Source organism: Petromyzon marinus, chromosome 55 (genome assembly GCF_048934315.1).
Source record: "Petromyzon marinus isolate PM22_M1 ecotype Great Lakes invasive population chromosome 55, UKy_Petmar_22M1.pri1.0, whole genome shotgun sequence".
Classification (NCBI taxonomy): Eukaryota; Metazoa; Chordata; class Hyperoartia; order Petromyzontiformes; family Petromyzontidae; genus Petromyzon; species Petromyzon marinus.
The window spans coordinates 13,081,529-13,107,909 of record NC_133721.1 but is presented as its reverse complement, the minus strand read 5'-3'; the positions used below and the strand labels follow the sequence as shown (position 1 = coordinate 13,107,909).

The 26,381-nt window shown below is 51.2% G+C and overlaps 1 protein-coding gene across 1 annotated transcript in view; it reads right to left on the bottom strand.

The window, feature by feature from the left end:
* Positions 1–937: 937 nt before the first annotated feature.
* Positions 938–26,381, bottom strand: part of LOC116954565 (fibronectin type III domain-containing protein 3B-like) — a 188,037-nt gene continuing 162,593 nt past the window's right edge. The window contains 7 exon segments of the mRNA XM_076052376.1: positions 938–7,009; positions 14,315–14,442; positions 14,868–15,034; positions 19,279–19,539; positions 21,168–21,388; positions 23,134–23,277; positions 24,538–24,687. Of these exon segments, the coding sequence (XP_075908491.1) occupies positions 6,665–7,009; positions 14,315–14,442; positions 14,868–15,034; positions 19,279–19,539; positions 21,168–21,388; positions 23,134–23,277; positions 24,538–24,687 (1,416 nt within the window). The 3' untranslated portion in view covers positions 938–6,664.

The window sequence follows — 26,381 nt, the reverse complement described above, 5'->3', positions numbered from 1 at the left end:
GGGTTCGATCCAGACCCTGACGCCTGTGGTATATTTGGAGTTTGGATGTCTCTCTCGCTCTCATTATCATCACGGTGGCTAGATGTTACCTCCATCGTCTGGTATGCGGGAGGTCGTGCGTTCGATCCCGACCCTAACGCCTGTGGTATATTTGGAGTTTGGGGTGTCGCTCTCTCCCCGTGGTCACGTGGATTTGTCCTCCACGTCCTCCGGTTCTTCCCCCCACATTTAGCATCAACGTCACGCATTTATAATATTTGGCTGCTATAAATTTTCCACGTGATGAAAATCCCACTTCGTCGAGCGATCATCTGTGCTAGTCAGGTCGCGTCTGAAGAAGAGCGATATAATTCTAGATTTGAAGCTTTCGTGACTGCAAGGATCCATACTCTCCGGTTCTATTCGGTAAAGTCACGTAGGTAAAAAATAAAACAACGAAAATCACGACGTTTCGGCCACAACACAAGCAGCCTTCATCAGGTGAAGGGACCAGACTGTCTCGAGGACAGCGCTGGAGTGAGCTTGGCTGTGTTTCACTCCAGCGCTGTCCTCTAGACAGTCTGGTCCCTTCACCTGATGAAGGCCGCTTGTGTTGTGGCCGAAACGTCGCGATTTTTGTTGTTTTATTTTTTACCTACGTGACTTTACCGAAAAGAACCGGAGAGTAAAGAGCGATATACCTTTGTGGGCCCTATCTGGTAAAATAAAAATGTTTAATTTAGTTTTTGTAGTATGTGCTGTGTAGGTTTCTTGCCCGAAACGTTGCATTTCATACGTTTTCCTTTGAAGGCCACACGCCGTTGTTTACGAACGTGTGTCGCGTTCGTGCACGACTGTCAAATGCGGCAGCAGCGGTCACCCAAATTGTTTTATTTTATTTCACAAAAAACCCCACAACGATCGACAGAGATACAAAACGGAAAAAACAAGGCGGCAGTTCTCGATACAACTTTTATTGTTGATATGATAACAATATATATTTATACATATATTAGCTACAGATAAAGGTAACGTCTTACATACATACTTAAAAAGTATTATTTGCAGGATCTATATGGTACATTATTATGGCAGCAATACGTATGTTAAGACTGCAAGGTTCGACTTGCGTGTCACATGTAGCGTCCCGATACTGGTGGAGGGTGCCATGATCAGCCTCTCGCGAAAAAGCGTTTAATAGGAGTTGGGTGGTCGTTTTGGTTTTACTTATTTAATTAAATGTTTGTGTTAATCGCTGGAATGTTCGCGGTTAATGAGGTAACAGCGGTCTTATCTGCTGCTGCTGCTGCTTATTGGTGTTGACAATTGTCCGTCCCCTCGACGAAGCCACGCGGTGCTGCCGTCTTGCCGTGAATTCTCAAACGGAACGGCAGCCGCTGCAAAGCGGGTCACGGGGGGTCACGGGGGGTCACGGGGGGTCACGGGGGGTCACGGAGGGGTCATTGCCCCCACCCCCCTCGGTTTAGCCGACGAGAGACCGCGTCCGACTTTCTCGCCCGGTTAAAACAAAATCAACTTTTGAATGGAATGTAAAATAGTCCCTCGCAGAGACTCTCCACGTGACATTAATACAACGGTCCCGACAGCACCAACGGACAGATTAATTTTTCAATCAGCTCCGTTTTGATTACCCCGTTAACAATTTCAATTAGTTACTCCAAGAAAAATCCAACTTAATAAAACATTTAAAACGAGCGACTTGCCCTTCTTCAAACGTTGGCATGAACATTTTTATCCACAGCACAATTAAGCACCTTGATTCTGCGTACAAACAAAACGAAATTTAAGAAAATTGCAACTTAATTTCCCAACAAAAAAACAAAGGCCTTACTTTAATTGGTGATGACGATCTGGAAATGTGACTTAACCGTGCGAAATGTTTTACGAAAATACTTTTAGCTAAATAAATTCACTTCTTTTTTTGTCGTAATTTTTTGTTGTTTAAAGTTTTAGGTACAAAATATATATTTACTTTTGTTTGTTTGTTATATGTCCCCTCAAGCGAAAGCTTTACGGATAGGAGGGCAATGGGCTGGATTAACAGATTCTGCAAGCATGTTCAAATAGGAAGGCACAACTGGCCGTTTTCACCCGAACCCTTACATCGGCCAAATGAAATGCATGCCATCTGTAAACATTGTCTACACGTACAATTTCAAAGCGAATTATGTTTTTGTGTGTGTCTGTAGATGATGTAAATGAGCGATGTCTTACACGCACCGAAGGTTCCCCCCCCGAAGGAATAATAATGACAGAGAAGCGACGACGAGAAGAAATGGCTACGTGGAATAGATAGACTAATGTCGCCGCCTGAGGCTTTAAGTTTAAACTCGCGGAAAGCTTAGGAGACTACGAGAAGTTAAAACCGTAACAAATTAGCAAATCGCACGCACGCCACTCTCTCATTGTTCTCTCAGCGGAATCACAATAAATACAAAGAATAAAACAGCAACGGTAAAATGTGGAACTTAAAACAAAACGAAATTGCACTGTTAATAATAAAGAGCTCAACTTAATATTGGATGTTGGTGTTTCATTTGGGATTTTTTTAAAAAAAAAAGTGACGGGTTCGGGTTTGTTGTTCTGTTTAGAGAGGTAATGGTGCCAACACTCCTGCTCGGAGAGCAACGCACCTTGAACCTGTGACGCTTTCGCCTTGCGGGGTCGTGCGCGCTACGCAGGATCTTCTCCAAAGGCCTCCCCACTCCGCACCTGATTGCAACTCCCAAACCACCTCCTAACGCTCCCCCCCCCCATCCCACGCAGTTGCAGGGAAGTTCCGCAGACGCCCAAGTAAATGGTCTCGAGTGCGGTGTTCATTGATTTGAAGAATTGAGCCTTACGGTCACATTCTAAATGGAGGGGGGGGGGGTCATCAAGATGCGCCCACAAACATTGAACGATTTGACACCGACCGTGCACCTGCCACTGACAACGCGCGCACAGCAGCCCTGTATCTGCTGCTTCTGCGGGGTCCCCATGGGTCATTTGCCTCGCTGCAGACTTTGTCGACGCGAGGCTACGCGCTTGCGTTTCTGTATGGCGCGACTTTTTTCTTAAAAGTGTTTATTTTTGTTTATTTGTTACGCCTGTGCCGAAAAAACGTACAAGTGTACAAAAAAAAGAGCCGTCCAAACGCACACGGACGTGCATGGGAGTACTCGCTCGCCCTCCCGCTCAGCCGCACACGGACCACGCTCAGACAGACAGGCTGTTGTGACTCCCTCCTTACACGGCTCGGTCGGACCGCACGCGCGTTGCCAAAGCCGTTCCGTTAGAAAGTAAAACAAAAAAATTATATATATATAAAACACCCACCAAATGACTTTCCTCCGTTCGTCAAGACCAACCGTTTGCAAAGCCACGCGGTAAATGTGCAGTAGATTGGCTCAGCTCAGGGGGACAAAGGGGGAAGGAGAGGGGATCATTTTCAAGCACCATAACGTTTCCGTAAATCCATCGGTAAAGCAGCTACACTCGGATACACTTTGGCAAGCATTCTTCCAACATCGACCGGTTTCAACGAGGCACCGGCATCGTGGGGGGGGGGGGGGGGGACAGCTTCGGCAACAACTTAAATAGACACGAGAGGTTGAGCTTCGAAAAAAAAAAGTCGAGCGGTTAAGTGATGCAGACGCGGGGGGGGGGGGGGGGGGAGGAAAGAGGGTCCTTCGTGCCGCTGTTGTTTTGTGAATGTGTGAACGTGCGAGCGTTGGAGGGAGGGCGGTGCGGACGCGGAATGAAAGCGCCCGCACCGCCACTGCACTCGCCAACACCTCGACCAGCATGCATTCAAAAAACCAGAAGAAAAAAACGGATACACAATTATTTGATGCGCACATTTTTTTTCTACCGAGACATGCAACGTGTTGTCCCAGCAGTTTTTTTCGTTTTTTGGTAAAGAGATGGTATTTTTTTAAAATGTATTTTAGCCCTTAAAGAAAATAAATGGATTTTTTCCCACCCTCCCTCTCGCGTTCGCATCCATACTTAAAGCTTGACATCGGAGACAAACGGGGAAGCCAGCGCTCGGCTCGGTCTTCTTGACACGATGCTCTTGGGGCGGCGAGGGGAAACGAGAAGCCTTTAAGATTTAGCAGCAATCAAGACGTTAATATTCATCGTGAGCGAATAGTGATTTACGCACGCGGTCCGCGATTGGCGTCTCGCTTCTCCAACCAGAGCTAACCACCCCCCCACTCGACAACTCGTTAGGTAGGAATACGACTCCGCTCGATCAACGTGGCAGTAACGACCTTTGGGGGAGGAGAGGGATGAGGAGGAGGGGGGTGCAAAGCTTGAAATGTTTGACTTGAGAAAACAAACGCACGCACGACAACAACAAAAATTAGAAATATAAGAAAAGAGGGAAGGATATAAAAAATAAACGGAACGAAAAAAAAACAAAAGCGACATCGTTTAATACTGGATACATATATAGATGAATGTAAAAAAAGGGCCCAAAAATGTGCCAAAAAATGTGCCAAAAATGTGGTTTAATGAACTAGTGTTGGGACCAGCAGCTGTGCAAATATACGAGAAACTTACAGCATGTTCTGTCGAGTGTTTCTTAGCAGAGCGCCTTTCTGTCCAAGCAAACCGCCGCCGTGTTGCCGACGGCATTTTTTTGCAGGATAAATACTCGACTTTAAGAAATGATAGTTAAAAACAGAAATACCAGTTAATAAAATGCATAGAGGAAGGGCGAGCAACAAGACGAGGGATTTTGGCAACGAGTTTGCAAAAGTTTCCTCTTGTGTTACGATACCATTTCACCTGCCACTATATTTTGGTTAAGGCCTCTCCTGCGTAGCCCCCACCCCCACCCCGTTGGCTCAGGCCTCAACCAGCCCCGAGGCCTCAAGCTAGCTAGCAACTACGAGTTCACAGCCCTTTTACAAACGATGGAATACAAATTGCCGTGACATGCTACCGGCTGAAGATCAACCATGAAAATCAGGAACAAACGTTGTACCATCTTGAAATCCATATTCGCCATGTACTTGCACACTATGAAGCTATACGTAATTTTTTTTTTATTCATTTAGTTAAAATATTTCACCTGGGTTATTCCCTTGAGATGGAGCATCTCGTTTGCAAGGATTTCCAGGGTATTATTATCATTAAGGCTCTTATGTTTTTACCATTATCATAATTCTCCATAAAACAGCCAATATCGATTTTAACGTGACATGCAATAAAATTACCTGTATGGAACAGTATACATAGAAAAGGATGCTGCCATATATAATTAAGGCAAAAAATAAACATAAAATTGCAATACAATTAAAAAAACAGCATTTCGTTGAAAAAATAAAAAGGTTCATGCTCTGAATGTTAGCAACCCACGTGTCTTGGCAGAGTCCAGTTGTGCGATCTCAAAGTTACACCAAGGCTGGAATTAATGCCGCCTCAAATCCTGACTTAATTTTTGTGTTTGTTCAAGAAGCCTCCCCACCTCCTCACCCCCAGATGGGGGAACCTTCCAATTTGGTCACAAGGGGCGGCGGACACACCCAGATCGCGACGCGAGCTCACATTCACTGGCAGTTCTATAGCTTGCTACATAAAAAGTGCTTTTTCCCACCCCGGACCCCCCCCCCCCCCCCCGCAAAAAAATATAAATCACAACCTCAAATAATAATTCAAATGTGCAGGCTAGTTTTCATAGTTCTCTTTCCCCCCCCCCCGTCCCCCCTCATTTATTGTTGTGTCTTTTTCCGGCCCCTCTCTTTTTTCAAACAAGGCACCACTGACATTGCAAGTATATATAATAACGGTAATCACCACATAAAGCTTTCCCACTGAATATCATCTGATTTACAGACGCATATACGTCGACGTGATATGCAGTCAGGCACTTGATATTATCTATAGGTTTTTTTTGTTTATGCCAAGGCATATTCATCGTTATCATCTTTTGCCGTGCCCTCCTTTTTACAGTCGGTTCAAAAACTTATAAAACAGCCGCACAAGGCAGAGGTCGCATGCGGAGGCCGCTTCGCTCGCCACCGCGACACCTTTCATTAAACGATCACCGCGAGAGAGCGACTTTTAAACGAAGAAAGCAGCAAAGCGTACGTACACGGGTGGCCTCGAAACCCCCCACGCGTTCGAAAAACCCACCACTGGAGGTGCCAATCTTGTACTGGTATTACCGCGGCTCTTTCGGACGAGGCTACTGCTGCTTGGAAATAACAACATCGTGCAGTTGCTCTCAAGATTTCTAGCGGATTTACATTTTATTTTTCCTCTTAAATTTGCATAGCGTAGCATCCTACCGTTCTTACAAAGGCGAGTCAGCATTGGTTTGGTCGTGGCATCCACATCTCTTCGAAATCGCTCTCCGCGTCTACCAAAACGAGTACAGCATTTTTGTGGAATTATGTCAAGGTTACGCAAGTACGGGAAAAAAAATCGCTACAACAAACGGAATATGACGACCTCCGGAACTGACCCTACACCGCAGAAGGTAGCGGAACGCAAAGTCAGTTTTGAGTCCGTGGCGGCGGCGAAAACCGGCCAAGCTCTATCAACCTTTCTGCGTGCGAGATCGGAAAAATAAGAACGGTCTATTGGTTTGTTTATGGGGTGAAAAAAACATGTCATACCAAAACAAACATGGTGGAATCTTCCCTCCGACATCAAGCTGACCCGTTGGGATTTACATGATGAGCAGCTGGATGATGAAGGCGATGAAGAGGGAGCTTGCTCCGAACCCCAGCAAAATGAGGGCCGCGAAGCGCTCGTCACCATTTTGAAATTGGTCAGGGCCCGCGGCCTCACCGAGGCCTAGCGGCTCGCCTGACTGGGCAGCCTCGGGACGGCGGGGCACGAAGCTGGCCGAGGGGCTCGGCTGCCCGACCAGCTCCGTCTGTGTGGGAGCAGCCAGGGGGTCGCCCCCGCTGCTGGTGCAGACACTCTGGCGCGAGGCGCACACGCGGAACCTGTACTCGCTGTTAAAGTGGAGGCCTGGGATCTGGAAGGAGGTAGCCATCCCCTTGTAAACCTGCAAAAAACAATGGACAGCGAGACAGCAAGAGGGTCAGTGGTGGGGATGTTAGTGCTTCAGACTCAAATACCGTATTCTCCAGATTATACGACAGCACTTTCCCTAATGTATTTAATACGACGGCACTTTCGCCAATGTATTTTATACATTGCCGCATAAAATACAGTATAGTATACAGTACATGACATAAAATTAACGCCGAACCGCTTGCACCCACACCCTGCAGCTTGCAGACATCTTGAAATGGGAAAGGGTTAATGTGAATGCGGCTGCGATGCGGTTTATGCGGTGAGAGAATTATAGTACAGTAAATCAAAGCGGACGGACAGCTAATAAGCTACGCAGCGCCATGGGTGGCCACGGACGGCGCTGTGGCGCGGAGATCAGCGTCCTCACGAAATCTGTAAATGCGTGTTGCAGCAGACCCGTGCTTACCCACGGATACTTGGTTGGTAAATTGAGATACAAACAATAGACCGTGTATACATTAATATGCGGTTGGCAAGTCCGCGGTTAGCGAGGGATGTCTGCGTCCCCAGGATTATGCCTGTGAGGCCACGAGCAGGGAGTCCGGGGGTCACGCGGTGACATTTTTGAGGACCCCGGGACCCGCCGTGATATTTGAATTTGAAAAAAAAAGGTAAGATCCAAATGAATAAATATCCAAAGCTGCCGTAAGCAAGCCGGCGCGCTTAAATTCGGTGACCTTTCTCCGCCGGCCGGTGGTACGTTTTGGAGCGAGAAAACAAATCCCAACGCAACTGTGTGACGTTTAGCAGTGGATGCTTTCACGTGAAATGGCCACTCTCCTTGAAACGCAACGCCGCGTTTCCCTCCTGCCGTGGCGACGTGCGTTAATATCGCACGCGCCTACAAACAATCGGTCGTACTTGAGTCTGAACCGCTCACACTGATGTGCTGCGAGAGTTAGGGGTTAAAGGTGGGAGCACGTGGGAAAGCTGATGTACCCAGGACAGGAGAGAGGGTGCAGACGAGAGGAGCAAGAGTGCCCACATACGTTCGGGAAGAATTGCCAGCAAGTGGAGGCTAACTGGGCGCCGAGCGTAAGTTAATTACGCTTGATCACAGTCAATCAACGTTTGCCACCGAGGTTCGTGGCGAGGGAGAGAGGGCGTGGCAGCCAGCGATGGCGAGCCCACTTAGGGTGAGCGGCACTCAGCTCGTTTATTCGAGCTGCGCTCGCTTCGCGCGGGCGAATGCTGCTTTAAAATGTGATTTGCGTTATTGTGTTTTGCACAACTAAAAGCTTCAGGGGTGGCATTACGGCCTGAGTGGCAATATTTCACACGAACCGTGAACACACATGGGACTCGCGCTGGATTAGACGTTACATTTCTTTCAAATAGATACGTACGTGATGGATGGGGTGAAGTGGTTAGCACACTGCCTCGTGAAACTGGCGACCTGAGTTCCGATTCCTGGCCACGGCTAACGTCAGCAGGGAGCGATATCGTAAATGCCCTTGGGCCAGCAGCCCAACCCACAACCCACACTGACCACCAAGCTGGTGAAGTCTGATCCAGCGACCCCCGCAACCGACGTGGCGTGGAGATGCTTTCCCAACAAAAACATTGAACCACGTGCCAACGTTGGCCCAATGTTGGCACTTTTACTGAGTTTGCTCCAGCAGTGGTCCATTTTGACTGTTGTTAAACGGACCATTGCATGCAAGAGTATGCGTAATGCTTATTCACCAAAAAAAGTCAACAGTACTTATGTGTTTGTAATAAAAACAATTCCAAATATTTATTAATCCAGTGCTGGACGTTAGCACCCCTCCCCCCTCACCCATGCTGTGTCGGTTCACATGGGTCACTTGACCATACGTCACACAAGCCACCCAGAATGCACCTGGATATCTCCTAATCTCGGAAGCTAAGCCAGGGTAGCGCTTGGATGGTGCTTGGATGGGCGACCACCGTGCATACAACAAGCGCTAGGAGCTGCTGTGGGGGCTATGCTGTCAGCAGACGGCAACACAGCAATATCCGCTGCTGTACTGTACTATGGATCCAACATCCATGCTTCCCCCCTTCTCCAACCCGCGTTGACAGGCGTTGGCTATACATGGCCGTCAAATAACTCCTCATGATCCGCAGGGTGTGGGAGGGGTGCCCTGGTAAAGCAGTGGGCTGGCAACGAGTTATGTGTACGTACACATGAACATCTGTACTTGTTTTATTTAAACTACGTGTATATGCATAACTTCTTTCGCACCGTACGACTTAGCCAACCATGCGAACATTCACACACTTAAGTTGGACAATAATATATATTTTTATATTATTTCACTTGTTTACCCAAGAAAACCTCACCGAGTCCAACAGGAGGGTCCTGCCAGTTTTCTCAGGAGGGAAGCAATGTCGCTGCTGCTGCTGCTGCCGTGCGAGCCAAATTGAGACATTTGCAGGACTTTTGGATGTTTTGGGCCAACTGCATGTTCTTTTTATGGCAGGAAACACGAGAACCCGTAGGAAACCCATGCAGAGTGGTTACAGAACATACCAACTCATACCAGCTCACCATCACCACATTGATACCCACCCAAGCCAGGTGTTGAACCCAGGCCCTGCTTGCTGCGGGGCACGAGTGTGCTACCAGCGTGAAGCGAACGCACCGGGCTCGTTCGCTTCACTGCCCATTCGCTGCCCTACGACCGTTTAGCGTCTCCCGGTGGGACCGTGCGCTCCCACGGGGTCGCTCCTCCGGCCACGCGTAGCAAGCTCCACCAAGGCACAGCCCGACACCGCAACACGGCACGCTCCCGACTCCGCTCCAGCACGCTGTGCGTTCGTTTCATCTTAAACTCCCCCCCCCCACCCCTCTTCTCTTTCTCCACGAATCGATACTGCGGATACCTCCCATGCGTAATAGTCCAGCAGGGCCAAATTAGCCGCCGGCGGCGACACCACGCGCCACGGCAATCCATCGGTTCGAGAGCTCGAAACACGGCCGGCGGGCTACCGCGGCCCAGGAGGGCCTCGCGTGGACACGGCGACCGCGGGCCTCCTTCCCCCCTCCCTCTTCCCCACTGCCCCACCCCCCCTCCGAACGTGTCACCGCGGCGGTGAGAATTATGGGGCGGCAAGCCCCCTAACGCGCCGCGAAGTCTCCCCCCCCCCCCCGGCCCGAGCCAACGCACAGGGCAAAGGTCAACGGCGGCAAAGGGAAGCGGCGGGCGTGCCGCCGGGCGCGCGCGGCGATTTTTCCCGGCGTTCCCTGAAAATTGGACAAGGATTTTTCCCACGCACGGCAGGCAACAAAAGCCAACATTGGTTCAATTCGGGGTGCGAATTTCGCGGTGAAATGTTCCGCAATGGACGGAGAGCAATTGCCGTTATCGAGGCTGATGTAGATGGAGCTTTGTCGGCAAATGAATATTTCATATTTAAAAAACATTGCGCGGAGCAAACGACGATGCCGACATAACGATGATCGTGGGCTGGATGTAGTGCGGCATAAACGTCATTTTGCCGCACTGCGGCAACTGTTGCCATAGGTCATCGAAAAGCTACGGGCAGGTAGGGATCATGGCCTCACACCACAACGTGTAACCCCTGACCCCCTCGCCTGCATCAGGCGAGGGGGCAAATGTTCGGTTTGTCCGCACTGTGTGCCACACATTGCTCATCGAGCCATGACCGTACGTCTTCCGGATGGATAAATAAATAATTATTCTTATATATTTTTTTTTTTTAAACGACAAACAACATCCAAAAGGGGGAAGAGGAAATTAAGTACAATGTCGCATATCCGAGACGTTCCCTGGAGTACGCAGAACAACACGCATGTACGGAACGAGTACGAGGGAGGATGATGATAACAATAATGATGACAACAGAAGACTTTGGTATTGGCGCCGTCGTGCTTATGGCCTAAGGCTATCGCCACGGCCTAAGACCATCATCACCCAGGAAGGCCCTGCTGTGCTAAAACACAGGCTCCATTCGGTTCACAGTTCACGATGTCACTCCATGCTCTCCCTACTAAGTGATTTGCGGTGTCATTTTTTAAAATTCTGACTGGTGACGTCAGCACACGATGGCCACAAGGGACATGTCCCCACGGCCCGTGACACCGTTGTTCAGTGGATGCTAAAATGCCACCCCTGGCTGTGTAGTTTTATTATGTTCCAAGAAACGATGATTCTACAGACGCTGGAAAGCCGAGGTGGATTGCTTTCACACCCTGGGGGGGGGGGGGGGGCTTGCTAATGAGCTTAAAGAATGGGGCATCATCAGCAAGCCAGCAACAGGAGGGGGAGGGAGGGAGGGACCATTTCGGTGCACTGCACTGGAGGTGACCACTCAGAAGGCGATGTGGAGGACTGATGGAGAGCGCCAAGAATCACAGCAGGAGACAAGACCGAGTGAAATTTTCGTATTTTCTCTGCGACCCGACCGCGAATGCGGCGTACATCGGCGCGCGAAGAGGACGCGCGGATTGCAGATCAATCGGGGTTACAAAAACATATGATATCGCTACATCGTGCGGTTCCCTGCCGGTCCACTGCTGGATGGAACGCTGTGTCAGTCGTGTGGGTTGCTTGACCATACTTCGCTGCGTTGGTCAGCGCAGGTTGGCCAAGTGGGGGCACAGCCGGGGACTGGTTCAGATATCGCTCGTCACCGATGTCAGCCGTGGCCGGGAACCGAGGTCGGTACAGCGGGTTCCATGGTGCAGTGCGCGTTAACCACTCTGCCACCACTCAGCCCGAATGATGTGTGTGTGTATATACAAATAGAAATGTGTCGTTAAATGTTGTATATACGCTATGTGAATGGATTATGATGTTTACGTTGAGGATAACAGAATCTATAAACACTTTTATTTCAGCTAGAATTAAAAAAAATAACTACATTTGCTTAATGTGAATCCATGAACTCTGAACTCAAGGCCACAGGGTTGTGAAATAATAATCAGGTCAGGAACCGGCCATGGATTCCAGTGGACTTTTAGTACGGAGGGTTCATGGTTCGATTCCAGCGGCCGCCCTGGTTAATGGCGCGGTGCAGAATAAGCGTAGAGTTACTACGCGCCACCTGCTTCACAGTGGACATTAACGACCCCGTGACGTCTTTCGCAAGAGTGCGACATTGCCTGTGCCGGCGTCACGGTCCCCGCGCTTTGCCAAATTTGAAAAATCACACCGCAACAATCACCCAAATGAGATCACGCACGGCAGCAATTATCACCCCCCCCTGCTGCAAAAACTTGGCAGAACCTTCCTAAAAGAGAGTCACGGGGTTCATACTTTGTTTTTTTTCAAAATAGCTGTATCAAGGTACAGCTATTTTGCTGTGACTGTTTCACCTGAAGATGGAAGCTTGTGTTGCCTCCGAAACGTCGTGATTTAATTTAGTTGTTTTCATTTATTTTATTTTACCTATGTGACTTTACCGAAAAAACCAAAGAGTATGAATCCTTGCAGTCACGAAAGCTTCAAATCTAGAATTAGAGTCACGGGGCTTAATAGATGGTCATCATGTCTGCCCAATCCATACCTGTCAACCCATGCACTTTACCCATGTACTTGTGCAGGGAAATTGAGTTTACAGGTCCACACGGCGGACAGCCGTTTCAATACGAGCAAAAAAAATCTATTTGTTTGTCTTTCTCCATTGTGATGGGACTTTGTAGGATGAACGTTAAGCTTTATAAGGGCAAGGGATGGCGAATACGTTCTGAATTGGTCTGTAATAAGGTAGAAACTGATAAGGTGTTGACAGGTGTGCCAATCAAACGTTAGAAATCTTGGTGTTCGGTTTGACCAGTGTCTGTTCTTTGAGGGGTGTGTGTCTCGTGCCGTTAGAAACTTCGTTCTTCCACCTTCATATATACTGCCCCGGCTGCGTCCATTCCCGTCACCTAATGGCTTTGAGAGGCTGGTCCATGCTTTTGTCAGTTAAACACGTAGGGGCTTTTGCGACCAATATCCATAAGAGATTTTTGGGTTATGAATATAAATGCATAAATTAACCCTCCCCCATTTGGTCTTCGTACCTGACTGGCTCACAAGTTACGACATCACATTTATCCCCCCCCCCGCCGTCTACTTGAGACCGAAACAGCAGGAGGATTTCTCTACTACTCTGGCTGCCGCCTGATGATGCTGGTTGGTGTTGTAATTACCGGCGAAAAGTCACGGTACTCGAATTGTAAATGTCGTGGTGGGTTTACTCTCCAACACACCGGTGTGCTGATTGTAGTAACACATTTGTTCACGTGACAAACTTTATTAATTGGCTGTGTTGGGTGGTGGCGGGTCTAATGACGCATTTATATTTACACAAATTAACCCAAAAACCTCTACTATGGACCATGCGTTTGTGTTCGCCCGACTTGACTACAGCAACGCAGTACAATTCGGGATTCCGAGTGAGGTGCTGGCTAGACCGTGGCTCGTTCAGAACGCGGCCGCTAGAGTCTGAGCAGCACATCACACGCCTGCTTTCTTGTCTGTGCATTGGCTACCAGTCAAATGGTGGACTCTAAGATCCTGCTGCTGGCCTAGAAGGCTCTCAATGGGTGAGCCCCGCAATATGTAAAGGAACCGAGATCAGTCTCAATGACTCCAATGAGGTCCCTGAGATATTTGAAGCGCCTTCTACTAAGCACTCCGTCCGTGGTCAAGGCTCATTCTGTGCCGGGGTGATCGGGCTTTTGCCGGTGCAGCTCTCAAGCTTGGGAATGCTTTGCGTTTGCTAATAATACAATCAGAGTCGTTTGATATATTTCAGTCAGTCTTGAAAACTCACCTCTTTAGAATGGCCTCTGCCTCCCTAGTTCTGCAGGTTCTGTTTATTTCCTGTGTTCCATCATACACGGTGCATTGGGATCTACAGATGAAATGTGCCTTAACAAATGTAATTTATTATTAATATTAATGAAGCTTTCGTGGGTAAACGAGTGTAATAATAATAATAACATGCTACCTATTTTGTTTTACCAGGCAAGGCCCACTGAGCTATGTGGCTCTTTGTGTGGACATTTGAAGCAGCCAAGTAATCTGAAAGCATATTTATTAATGTGGAGGGAAAAACCGGAGGACCTGGAGAAATAAAAATCCACATGACCACGGGGAGAGAGACATGCACGCTCCAAATATACAACAGGCGTCAGGGTCGGGATGGAACCCACGACCTCCTGCGCACCAGGCGAGGGAGTTAACATCTCGCCACCATGACCTGCCGACAGCCTTGACTGTACTCGTCAACCCAATCATACTGCCGGATGGACAACGTACGTAGCCAACCAGAGCACGTGGGGGGAGCAAAGTACCTGCTTGTACTCAGAGTCGCGTGGGCTGTGGAGGTAGAGGCAGTAGAGGAGGGGGTCACCGCTCATGGGGGGCACGGGATCCCAGGAAACCTCGCACCGGCTGCCCTCCAGCTGAGTCACACGTGGAGCTGGGGGGGGGGGGAAGGAAGGGTGCGGAGTGGCCAGCAGCGTCACCATCGTCATCAACGTCACCATCATGAGCATCGTCGCCGCCATCATCGCGATCGCCACCGTCTTCAACATTCTCAACGGACTTGGCTTCTGCCTGCCCTCTCCCCTTCTCATCTCACTCCTCCTCTCCCCCTGGTCCTCCTCCCTCTCCCCTTCCCATCTTCGTGGACGCACGCAAATGGCTCTTGCCTCAAAATCCCGTAAGGCCGCGTGCCGGGGGTGGGGGGTGTTTAGGTACGCTCGCAAAACAACGAGTGAAGAGCGCCTCCACGGGGGAGCGTAGGCGGTGGCGCGCCCGCCAATGATTTCCGGCGAGATGGCCCATAACGCGCCCCCGTCCCCGCGAGCTCCCGTCGACACGCGCGCTGCGCTGCGGTTCTACCTTTCGGTGCGGGCGGGATGGCCTTGCCGGTGGTGAAGCTGTGGAGTTCGGAGTACGGGCCCCGGCCGGCCTGGTTGGAGGCCTGGATGCGGAACCTGTACTCGGTGCTCTCCTGCAGCCTCTGCACCTTGTACGTGTGGCAGGGCCCCGAGTAGAGGACGGTCAGTCTGCACACCGGTGGGGAGGCGGAGGCAGAGGGTACAAACACCGCACCATCATCATTAATAGACTTTTGGGGCGATTGCTGTTAGGCGAGTAGCACCTACGAAGGCCAGTAGAGCACACGAGGGGGTGGTCGGCCAACACCACACGCCCGGCCGCCTTTGTCTCCCCAATGGCGATGTTTACACACCGCACCAGGTACTCATTTGAGGCCGAGTTGACCTAGGGGAGGCCCAGGACCGGTTCAGATAATCGCCACCGGTGTTGGCCGTGAGCGGGAATCGAACCCGGGTCGCCCGGTTCGTAACGCAGCGCGCTAGCCGCGACACCACCGCTCCCCTCACACGTAAACGCATACACACGCACATACACACGCACATACACACGCACATACACACGCACATACAACAACAACAACCGCCATTCGCCACTAAGTGGCGGTGACGTCACCACGACGCTTGTGCCAGGCTATGTGCACCGTGAGGCCACGTGAAGTGTCGAACGCCCGCTGGCAGGAGGTCACTGGGCAGACCCAGGTGCCACGGGTCGACTGACTGAGATGACTGGCTGATGCACCACCTGTGCCCCCTACTGTGCCAACCTGCTGTGCTTTAGCCACCCAGCGCTCCGCTCGTTGTTGTGAGCGTCGCTCCTCCGCCCTCCGTTGTTGTTGGAGGGCGACTGCCTCCAACTGCCCAGTAGCATCCTTCACGAGCCTCCTCCACAGAGGCCGATCTTGACACCGCTGGTACCAGTCATCGGCAAGTCCACTCAGCTCCACGTCCTCCTGTACCACATCACTCCATCTCTTCTCTAGCCCGTGCCGCGCCCGCTTAGCCCCCTCAATCCGGCCGAACAAAAGCTGTTTCGGCATGCGGTGGCTGGGCACGCGGGCTACATGACCAAGCCATCGCAGCCTTCCCCGCCGGAGGAGCTCACCGATGGGACTTTGCCCAGATCTTTCAAGGACTTGTGAGCTCACACAATCCAGTCTGGTTAAACCTAGGATGGATCGTAGGCAGGCCAGCCTAAATGTTTCTAACCAGCGAAGATGTTCCATTAGGGGGGTCCACGTTTCGCAAGCGTAGAGAAGGGAGGGAATGACCGTGGCCGAGAAGACCTGAAGCTTAGTGCGGAGCGACAGACCAGGTAGCTTCCACACAGCGTTACGCAACCGATGAAAAGATATTGCCGCTCGACTGATTCGGAGTGAGACCTCTGCTGTTAAACTGGAGCCAGTCATAAGCACACTGCCCAGGTATGGGAAACTCTCCACTCTCTCCACAACTGCCCCATCACCGATTGGGAGTTGTGGGGGTGGAGTGTCCGATGGTACAAAATACCCAGGCAGGTGCTTAGTTTTGGTGGGGCTGATGGTAAGGCCCCACCTCTTAGTGGCACGCTCCAGTCTCAGCAGCAGCGTCTCCAACTCCTCACTGTGGCGTAACCACAGTGAGATATTTCACGCACATACACACGCACATACACACACACCTCACGGCAGGTGCAGTGCGCCCGCTCTGGGTTCACAACTGTGCGGCGGAGATGAAGGCAAAGCCCTGCGCTCTCTAAGCACGCCGGCGGCGCGACCGCTCGAGCTCGAGGAGCCATGCTCGGCAAACTCGGCAATGACGAGGAGTGCAAACAAAGTGGGCGGGGGGGGGGGCGACAATTCTTGCTGGAGGGCGACGCACGTACGGCAAACACGGACGGCAAACACGGAAGGCTTCGGTGGGGAACGCGAGGCCGGATTTTTCTCTCTCTCCTCTTTGCCATTGCGAAATAAAGAGTGTTGCTTTTCTCCGCCCGCCTATCGCCAGTGCAATGGGCGTAACCACAGTGAGATATTTCATTGCGCTAAACATTGTCAAGCCCTTGACGAACCGCGTCGGGGGAAACGAAAACGCGACGACAAGGTTGACGAGAGCGAAGGAGGGCGGAAGCGTGGATGAAAGATGCACAAGGACGCGGATAACGCCGACGGAGGAAGACGTGGGGGTTGGGGAATAAGCACAAATTAGAGACGTATTGACTTAAGGAAAGAAAGCAGCCTTGGGGAAGGACACGTCATGGCCACAAGGCACGACGGCCGACGGGCAAGGATGGGCGACTGATCGGCGCGCCAAAGAATATTTCAGAATCAGAATATTTATCTCCACTGGAGGAATCCGATGGGCTATAAAGCTATTTTTTCACAGATGTCCAGTAAGATTGGCTACCAGTAGGCTTCACATTTATTTATACGTCCGAAGATTTTAACAGGTTAATATTGCGATATGTTAACTATCGCATGGGGGATTGTACTCATTCAATGCCTAGAATATGCACAAACAGGCTCAGCCACATATAGAATATTCCTTTACATTTAAGTGCAATCAAATATCAATAAATAAAATATCAATAAAATTAAAGCAATAAAAAATAAACTATCCAGCCAGGCGGGTCAATAGTAGAGTGATGGGCTCACAATCAGAAGGTCGAATATTCCAATGTTGAATCAGAATATTTATTTATGAGAGGAATCCGAAAAGCTATGAAGCTGTTTTTAACAGATGTCCAGGAGGGAACCCCCCCCCCACCCCCTCCCCCCTTGAGTGGATGGCCGCCGAGGAGACGGAGCAATGAGGATCAATTGGTGCGCATGTGGGGAGGCGAATTGTGGTGGCATCGTAAGAGCATGAGCTCACCTGTTCTCCCATAACTCATTCTCTTCCTTCCCCTCGCCCCCCCCACCTTCCCATCCCTCCCCTAGCCTTTCGCTCACTCATTCCTCGGCCCTTGCACGCCCCTGAGTAAACGCACCGCGTATTAATATAAATTAAGATAAGGGTGGCTTTGGCATAACAGAGGCCTTCATCCAGCAGTGGAGAGACAATATCGATTTGACAATATTTTTTTCTTACTTAATGCGGTGATTAGCAATGCCTCCAGTGGCTGCAGGGGAACAGAGGGTTAAACCCATGTACTGTACACACAAAAGCCAAAGACCCCCGTGTAGCCTTAACAGACTATTGGGGCAAGTGCTGTTAGCGAGCAGCGATGAAAGCTGACATGGCGCACGAGGGGGTGGGTGGCCAGCTACCAAGCCCGGCCGCCTTTGTCTCCCCAGTGGCGATGTTTACACATCGCACCAGGTTCTCATTTGAGGCCGAGTAGACCTACGGAGGCACAGGACCGGTTCAGATAATCGTCACTGGTGTTGACCGTGAGCAAAAATCCAACTCAGTTTGCCAGGTTTATAGCGTGGCGCACTAACCGCTACACTAAGGCTCCCCAAGACACTGTACACACAACACACGTGTAAACAAACAACATCATTTGCGGTCCTTTGTCAGTCCACTGCTCGATGATATTGCAGTTTGATTTGAGATAGCGGATGGAGGAACTGAATGAGTGCTGCTTGAAGAATACAAAAGTGGTGGGCACTGGAAAACAGAAAGAGGAGGGGGGTGGGGAACGCGTCCGAGACGAGGAGATGGAGCGACGAAAATCAGCTTCTGTGCTGGGTCTAGCATTTGGTAGATTGCAGTGATTGGATTAACTACGTACATGCACGTGTAAACGTATGAATATAAATGTATTTTAAAAGAGAACCCTTGGCGATAGAGAGCATCACAACAACAAACACCGACGATGAATCCAACGGACTTGGAGGTATTTGACAGAGCCATAATGAATTCCAGGAAAGATTAGTCACCCAGCCTCAGGGCCTAAACCCAGGATCTCCACCATGCGCCAGCTCAGTGCTTAGACATGGCCATCATGAATCCTGTGTGCGGTGCGCTGCGATGGCTCACGGGATATGTTAGTGACTTGTGTCTCTCTTACCAGGTAAGGCCCACTGAGCTATATAGCTCGTTTTTAGAAGCAACCTGGTTACAAATGATAACTCAACGAAGTGGCTTATCACATGGAAATGTATAGCAGCCACATACTCTAAACTCAAAACACAACAATAGATTCCTAGAGTGCTTTTCTACCAGGTACTCAAGGCACTGGAACACCATGAAACAAACATCATAGTTCAAGTCGAAGAAAAAACTAAGAAGATCGAGAGAAGCCAATTCAGTGCACCACACCGCCGCCATCTCCCAATCACAACAACACCGGGTACTCGTTCGACAGCCAGGGCGGGAACGCATTTGCGGCCACCACCAGCAACGGGGAAAAGCAATGCCTTCCGGACGGTCACGCAATACGGCGTAGTATCGTCGCAATTATTGGCTCGGGCCATCCTCCCTGGACGCACCTGCCCTGCGTGTCCTCCACGGCCAGCACGTAGTGCGTGGGCTCCGCGATCGACCCTCCCGCCGCCACTGCCACGGCCGCGGCGGCCGCGCCCCCGGTGGCCGGGCGGCCCAGGCTCTCGCCCCAGCGCAGCTTGAGGCTGTGGGGTCCCGGCGGGGCGCACTCGAGGCGCGGAGGCGCCGGCGGCTGGGGCCTCGTTCGGCCCACGGCACGGGCTCCCAGCGGCCCCGCGCCCAGCGCGTTCACGGCCTGCACGCGCACGCTGAGGGCGGAACGGGCAGAAACGGGGCGGGTCAAAATTGCGGAACGAATGGACGAACGGGACGGATAAACGGAAGGATGGGCAGACCGACGGATGGAGTGGCTAGAACCGATAGACGGACGGAGTGCATGGAACGCATGAACGTAACAGACGGATGGATCGACAGATAGACAGATCATGCGATAGAAGTACAGAACAAATTGTACAGGCAGACGAATAGACCAATGAATCGCCAGATGGATGACAGATGGGAAAGACTGGCAGATGGAATGGATGGATTAAACTGATGGAAACAATTAAACATATAGAACAGATGGACAAATGGAAGAGATGGACGGATGGATGGACGACAGATGGAATGTTAGTAACAAACGGACAGATGGAACAGACAGATGGACACTGGCAGACAGTCGATGAAGGAGCGGGATGAGTGATGAAGGAGCGGGGATGAGTGATGAAGGTGCGAGAGGTCACCGCGGAGGAGTGAGATGCGGTGTAATTGGCGGCGACGCAGGATTGGAGACAAAAGGGAAAAGATCGGCAATAGCAGGGACGTGGGCAGAGGGCGAGGGAGGAGAGCCGGGTGCGGTGTTGGGATCGGGGGCAGAGGAGAAATACGAGGAGAGGGAGAGGTCAGAGGTAAAAGGGGCACCCCCACAAGTTATGATGAGTGAAGATAGAACACAAAGCGGCCAAGGCACAGATAATGGATAACTTCATTTCAGTTGCAGCTCGCGACAATATCTGATGGGGTTTTAAAACTGTTTACGAACCAATGGAAATTCAAAGACGCCAACCGAGTTATGGGAGACTTAGCTGGGACACATGACGAGGTGGCTTTCCCTTCTTCCTCTATCACCCCCCCACTGCCCCCCCCATGTTATATATCCACCCACAGAGCAGCAGCCCACTGCTCATGCAGCCACACCCACTACTCACATAGCCCCTGCCCACTACTTGGGTAGCTCCACCCACTGCTTAAGCAACCCCACCCAATTCTCAGGTATCCCCATTCTCTTTACAGGGACTCCTCTACTTACGAACCAGTTAGGTTTCAGAGATGTGTTCGTATGTCGATTTGTTCGTCATGTGATACAGGTATCCCCATTCTCTTTACAGGGACTCCTCTACTTACGAACCAGTTAGGTTTCAGAGATGTGTTCGTATGTCGATTTGTTCGCAAGTGCAATTTCAAACGTGTTGTACGGCATGCACACTAAACACGGGGAATGGCTTTAAAAGTGAATCTCCTGTAGATGTAGATGCCACTAGCTGTTCTTACTACCACCCTCAACACTTTCACCACTCTTATGCTTCTGAGACGCAATGGGGGTTGATAATGTTCGTGAAAAGCAGAGAACGTCGTAGTGAACCGCACAGCGACAACACAACAACAGACGATAGCGGCGGCCTAGGCAGAAATGCTGGGAATGCTGGGTAATGACACCGAACAGGCAACTGGACATACGGACACGTTTGTTCGTATCTCTGAAAGCTTGCAAGTCGAATGTTCATAAGTAGAGTGGTCCCTGTACACAGGATTACTACAATAAGGGAGCCTTTCATCCAGCAGTGAATTGATCATGGCCAATTGCGACGATGATAACAAGTGTCTCATTGTATTGTACCTGTACTCGGTGTCCGGTTGCAGGTTTCGTATCACATGACGTGTGTTGGCTCCGCCCCTGACAGACAGCAGCGGCCACGCCTTCTCCGCTGACCCTTCCCCCTCCATCTGTCCTCGGCCAATCAGGTGTAGGGTGTATCCCAGAATCGGTGCGCCATTGGAGGGCGGAGCCTCCCAGCCGGCCAATAGGCAGGTGGAGGGTGGTGAAGCCTGGGACTCAACCTGCAATGCAACATGGGTAGCTATTACCTAATTGCCTGATGTTGAAACGGGTGTGACAGTTTAAGCTAAGGTCCATGAACGTTATAAAATTAACGCGTGGTTAATAGTGTGAGTGTATTAACCGTAAAATACGCGCTCTGTCTGGTTCAAGGTAGAAAACGAGCATTGTGGGCCGGCATCATGGCACAATCTTGCCAAAGTTGAAAAAAAGACTCCACACTAACGGAAAACCTTGCCAAAGAACCGGGGGTTACGCTCCGGGAAAATGCCTCATTGGGCAAAACCGTGTTCGACAAATCATAGGACCTTATGGGAAAAAAAGGAGGGTTTGCATTCCTAGGTCTGAAATGATCACCTCCTGCCTCTTTGTTCAACTAATTTTTCACGATTTCCGCCCTTGTTATTGCACTAAGGGATGCCGAGAGTCAGTTTCCATTTTCCCAATGCGCTACCCCCTTGCTGTCGAGCAAGCGCCCACCGTGTTATGATTCAGAGATGGCGGCAGTGTGGTTCAAGGCCCTAGAGACGCGCGTTTGTCCTCTCTCTCGCTTTTAGTTCACCGAATTAGTTTCTCCCGAATCTTCACCTCAACACAAAAACCCCCCGTCGTCCCCTCTTTACTCTTCCTGCACCGCGGCCACTTGCGCCCAATGCTTGCCCCCCACCCCCGACACCAAATTGCCATCCCAATTGCTTGCCCATGAACAGTCACTTGAATGTTAACGATTACGTGTGCGAGCATTATCGCCCAGAAAAAACCCCACAAAAAAATACACAAAAAAAAGCATAGATGGTAAATCTATAGTTTAACACGTAGGCTGTCGCGACCAATATTGCCCATAATAAGAGGCTTTTTAGGTTAGATTGCATAAATATAAATGCGTCGTTAAACCAGCCACCACCCAACACAGCCAATTAGTAAGGTTTGTAATTTTAACAAAACATGCCAATTCATTACGAGCAGAGCACACCGGTGCGTTGGAGAGTAAACCCACGACATTTACAATTCGGGTACGACGTTTCACCAGTAAATACAACCAGCATCATCAGGTGACAGCCAGATCTGTGGAAAAATCCTCCTCCTGTTTCAGTCTTCAATAAAGGGATATATGTGATGTCATCACTTGTGAGCCAATCAGGTGCGAGGGCCAGAGGGTGGGGGGGGGGGATAACTTATGCATATACACGTGGAGATGATAATGTTATAGCGGCGTAAAAAACACGTAGGGGGCGAAGCATCACGCCCCCGCGTTCCGGAAAGCAGACCTCATTCAGTAAACTGTTGCTTATAGCCGACACGCACGGTCGATAAAGACGTATGTGGCCAGGTTTCCCTGTACTTAATTGAGGGAAAAACACAGCAATTGTCACCACATACTGGTAAAACAAAAAAACTTTACAGGACTCTTCCTGGAGAAGAGTCTTGAGACTCGCTAATGTCGCTGGGTGGGCCTTGTGCGAGCATCCCGTCGCTGCCGTCTCACCGGTGCATTGAGTGGTCCTGGGTCTCCATTAGGTTGACTCAGCCTTAAATTAACACGCGGTGCAATGCGTGAACATCGGCACTGGAAAGGCAAATGAGGACGGGTGTGGGTCTGGCCACACCACCACAACCTCGTGCGGCGTTCCGGCCCTCATAGACGCTCGCCCCAACAGTCTGTATGGCTACACGGGAGACCTTTGTGTTTTTTCACGAGCACGTAATGTTTTCAATTTGGGTTGACGAGGGGCGAGGCCGGCCATACCTCCAGCGGCGCTCCCTCCGCAGACCCCAACTTCTCCTCCTCTGGGTCCATCAGGCGGAGTGACGGAACCGCGCCAGGCACCCAGGCCGGAGTCACGTAGACGCCCTCGGTGCTGAAAGGACCCGGCCCCACCGCATTCACCGCCTCGACAAGTTGCAGATGAAAGGTGGTGGGGGAGGGGGCGGAAACAAATAAATAAGAAATCATAATCGTAAAACACAGTGCAAAATTTAAAAAGGAAACCTTTTGACACACATGCCGACAGAAAACAATTCATGCGTTTGTTCGTCCCTACGTGGAGTGACGGGCGACGCGCGGATTTATAGAAATGCGCCGATCGTGACGACGGCGACGGCGGCCGGGGCCGCGACCTCGCGTCCGACAAAAACAACAAAAAACGCGCGACGGACGGTACGCGTCCAAGGACAACCTGCAGCATCGATCCTGGCACATTGTCACTCCCGTTGCGCCGGTATTGAGATATATTTAATTTAATGCTTTCCCAACCGAGGTTTGTAGTAAATGCCATCTGGTTCGTCTGTCCACCCGTCCGTCCATCCATCCGTAATGGAGATGGGCGAAAAGATCACTCTGGTGAACGTCATCCAATACGAGCAGAACCATGGCAGGGAGTCGTGGTGCCATCAGGTACTTAACATATAGAAAACGGGAAAAATTTACCATGGGGGGGGGGGTTGCACAAAATTTGGGGACAGAACCCAGAGCAACGACTACTATTTGAAAATATGCAGAGACGCTTTTCGCCCCGAAAGCGTGGCGCAGGATTTTTCCTCCGACGGGGAGAAGCGGCCCAAGCGGGACCCCATTCAAACCTCATACCCCCTCCCCCCCACCCCCTGTACCTCCCCTCCCCCCGCCCCACCACCACCTCATAACCTCGCGCCAAAAGACTGACCTCTCACCCCAGAGGTCGCGAGCAATCATTACCGCGTTATTACCTTCACGAGCGAACACAGCGGCCGCCATCGCCACGCTCCGAGGTAACGGATCCCTCAAATTGATTTGGTTGGAGCGTCGCGAAACCACGGCGTATACGTGCGTGCGAGAACAAGGGCGCGCGAGCTCCAGCGAGAGCCACACGCCTGCGTTGGCGAGTGAGCGCGTGCGCATGTTCGCGAGCGCGTCGGCGGATAAAACGAGCACGTTGGTGAGGGAGCCAGCGAGTGAGCGAGCGTCCGCGCGCAGATGAGCGAGAGCTGTAGGTGAGATAGACGGCGCGCGTTGGTAAATTTCACAGAGCGGGCGAATCTGTTGGCGAGTGAGCGTGCGCGTTCCGAGGACGCGTTGGCGAGAGTTGAGCCAGTGCGTTGCTCGAGTTAACGAGCGAGTCTGCGGGTGAGACAGTGAGCGAGCGAGCGAGCGAGCTGCCAGTCTGTGAGTCACCTGCACGCGGCAGTAGTAGTGCGTGGCAGGCACCAGCCCGTGCACCTCGTAGCTCCGTTGGAGGCCGCAGTAGACGGGACGGAACAGATCCCCAGTTCCGCGCCACTCCAGGCGGTACTCGGAACACTCCGCTCCATTGCACTCCGTCTCCTTATAAGGCGTAGTGGGGGGGGGGGGGGTACAGTGACCCTTTAAATGAAAACCTCACAGTGGCCGAGAAGGGCCAAGCCACAGATTCTCCAAGTGAAGCCATCCCCAGGTTAAAAACTCGCGAGCGAATGCAGTTTGTACAAGGAACATCGCGAGCGGTCGACACACGGACGGGTGAGGGCGTCAGTGAGTGCGTAAAAGAGGGATAGATGGACGAGCGAACGAGCGAGTTTGGGTATGGGAAATTAGAGTTGGGGTTTGTCACGGTAAAAGATAGGTAGCATTTGAGTAGCGATATGGTTTGAGTTGTGGTAACAGCCAAGGTTGGGGCTATAGTAAGGGTTAAACTATTAAACTAAACTATTTGTTTTTATTTTACCGGGTAAGGCCCACTGAGCTATGTAGCTTTTTTTCAGAAGCGACATGGCCACAAATGACAGCTCAACGAAGTGGTTTATCACGTGGAAATGTCACGTGTATTGCAGCCAAATACTCGAAACGCGCGACGTTGATTCTCAAATGTGGAGGAAAAAACCGGAGAACCCGGAGAAAAATCCATGCGACCACGGGGGAGAGAGAGACACCGCAAACTCCACATATACAGCAGCAGGCGTCAGGATCGGGATCGAACCCACGACCTCCTGTATGCTAGGCGAGGGAGTTAACATCTTCTAGCCACCGTGGCGCCAGGGTAGTGGCCATGGTAAACACTGGGCGCGAGCGTGGGGGCCGAGGGCGAGCACGCAGTCGTGGAACGTCTTCTTGTTGTTCTCTCTCTCCGTTATCGACGGGAGTTCATTTCTCCACGCGATGGGGGCTGCCTTTGCGGGCATGGGAAAAACAGCGAGGGCTCCGATGAACGCCTCCCGCTGCCCACACCTGCCCCCCACCGCGCCGGCTCTTTCTCGCTCACGATGCAGGCCGCTGCCCGCGATTCATCACGGTAACAATGAAGGTCGTGCGGGTGGCGCAGGTAAAAGGGTCGATGCGGTTACGTCACAGGATTACGGGGAGACCGTGACGGTGCGGGCAGGGACTTCGTCCAGCAGTGGCAAGGCAAATGGCTGATGAGTGGCGATACACGGAGACAAAGACGCAGACAAGAGGGTGGAGGAGAGAAAGAGACACAGAGAATTGTGGGGAAGCTAAACGAGTTGGCACTCCGTGCCCACGTCGTGCATGAGGTGGTGGCCCTGATGGTACAGAGAGACACAAAAGACAAAGATCCCCCATATAGCCTTAACGGACTGTTAGGGCAAGAGCTGTTAGGGAGCACCTATGAAGGCCGGCGCGGCACACGAGGCGGCGGTGGCCAACGCCAGACCAACTTCGTCTCCCCAGTGCTGATGTTTACACCACCGCACCTGATACTCATTTCAGGCCGAGTAAACCTAGGGGAGGCCTAAAACCGAGACCGGTTCAAATATTTGTCACTGTTATTGGTCGCGAGCGGGAAGTGAACTCGGATCGCCAGGCTCATAGCGCGGCGCGGGAAACCACCACACGACCGCTGCCCACAGAGAGAGAGAGAGAGCCACACACGGACACGGAGATACACGGACAGAGGAGGAGAGACGTGGGAGAGGATTCCGAAATAAATTGGCACAGGCATCCCTGTGTCCACGTTGTACAGGAGAAGATGGCTCTGGAGGATGAGCACCGTGGCCTATAGTGCCTCGGGTTGGGGAGGGACG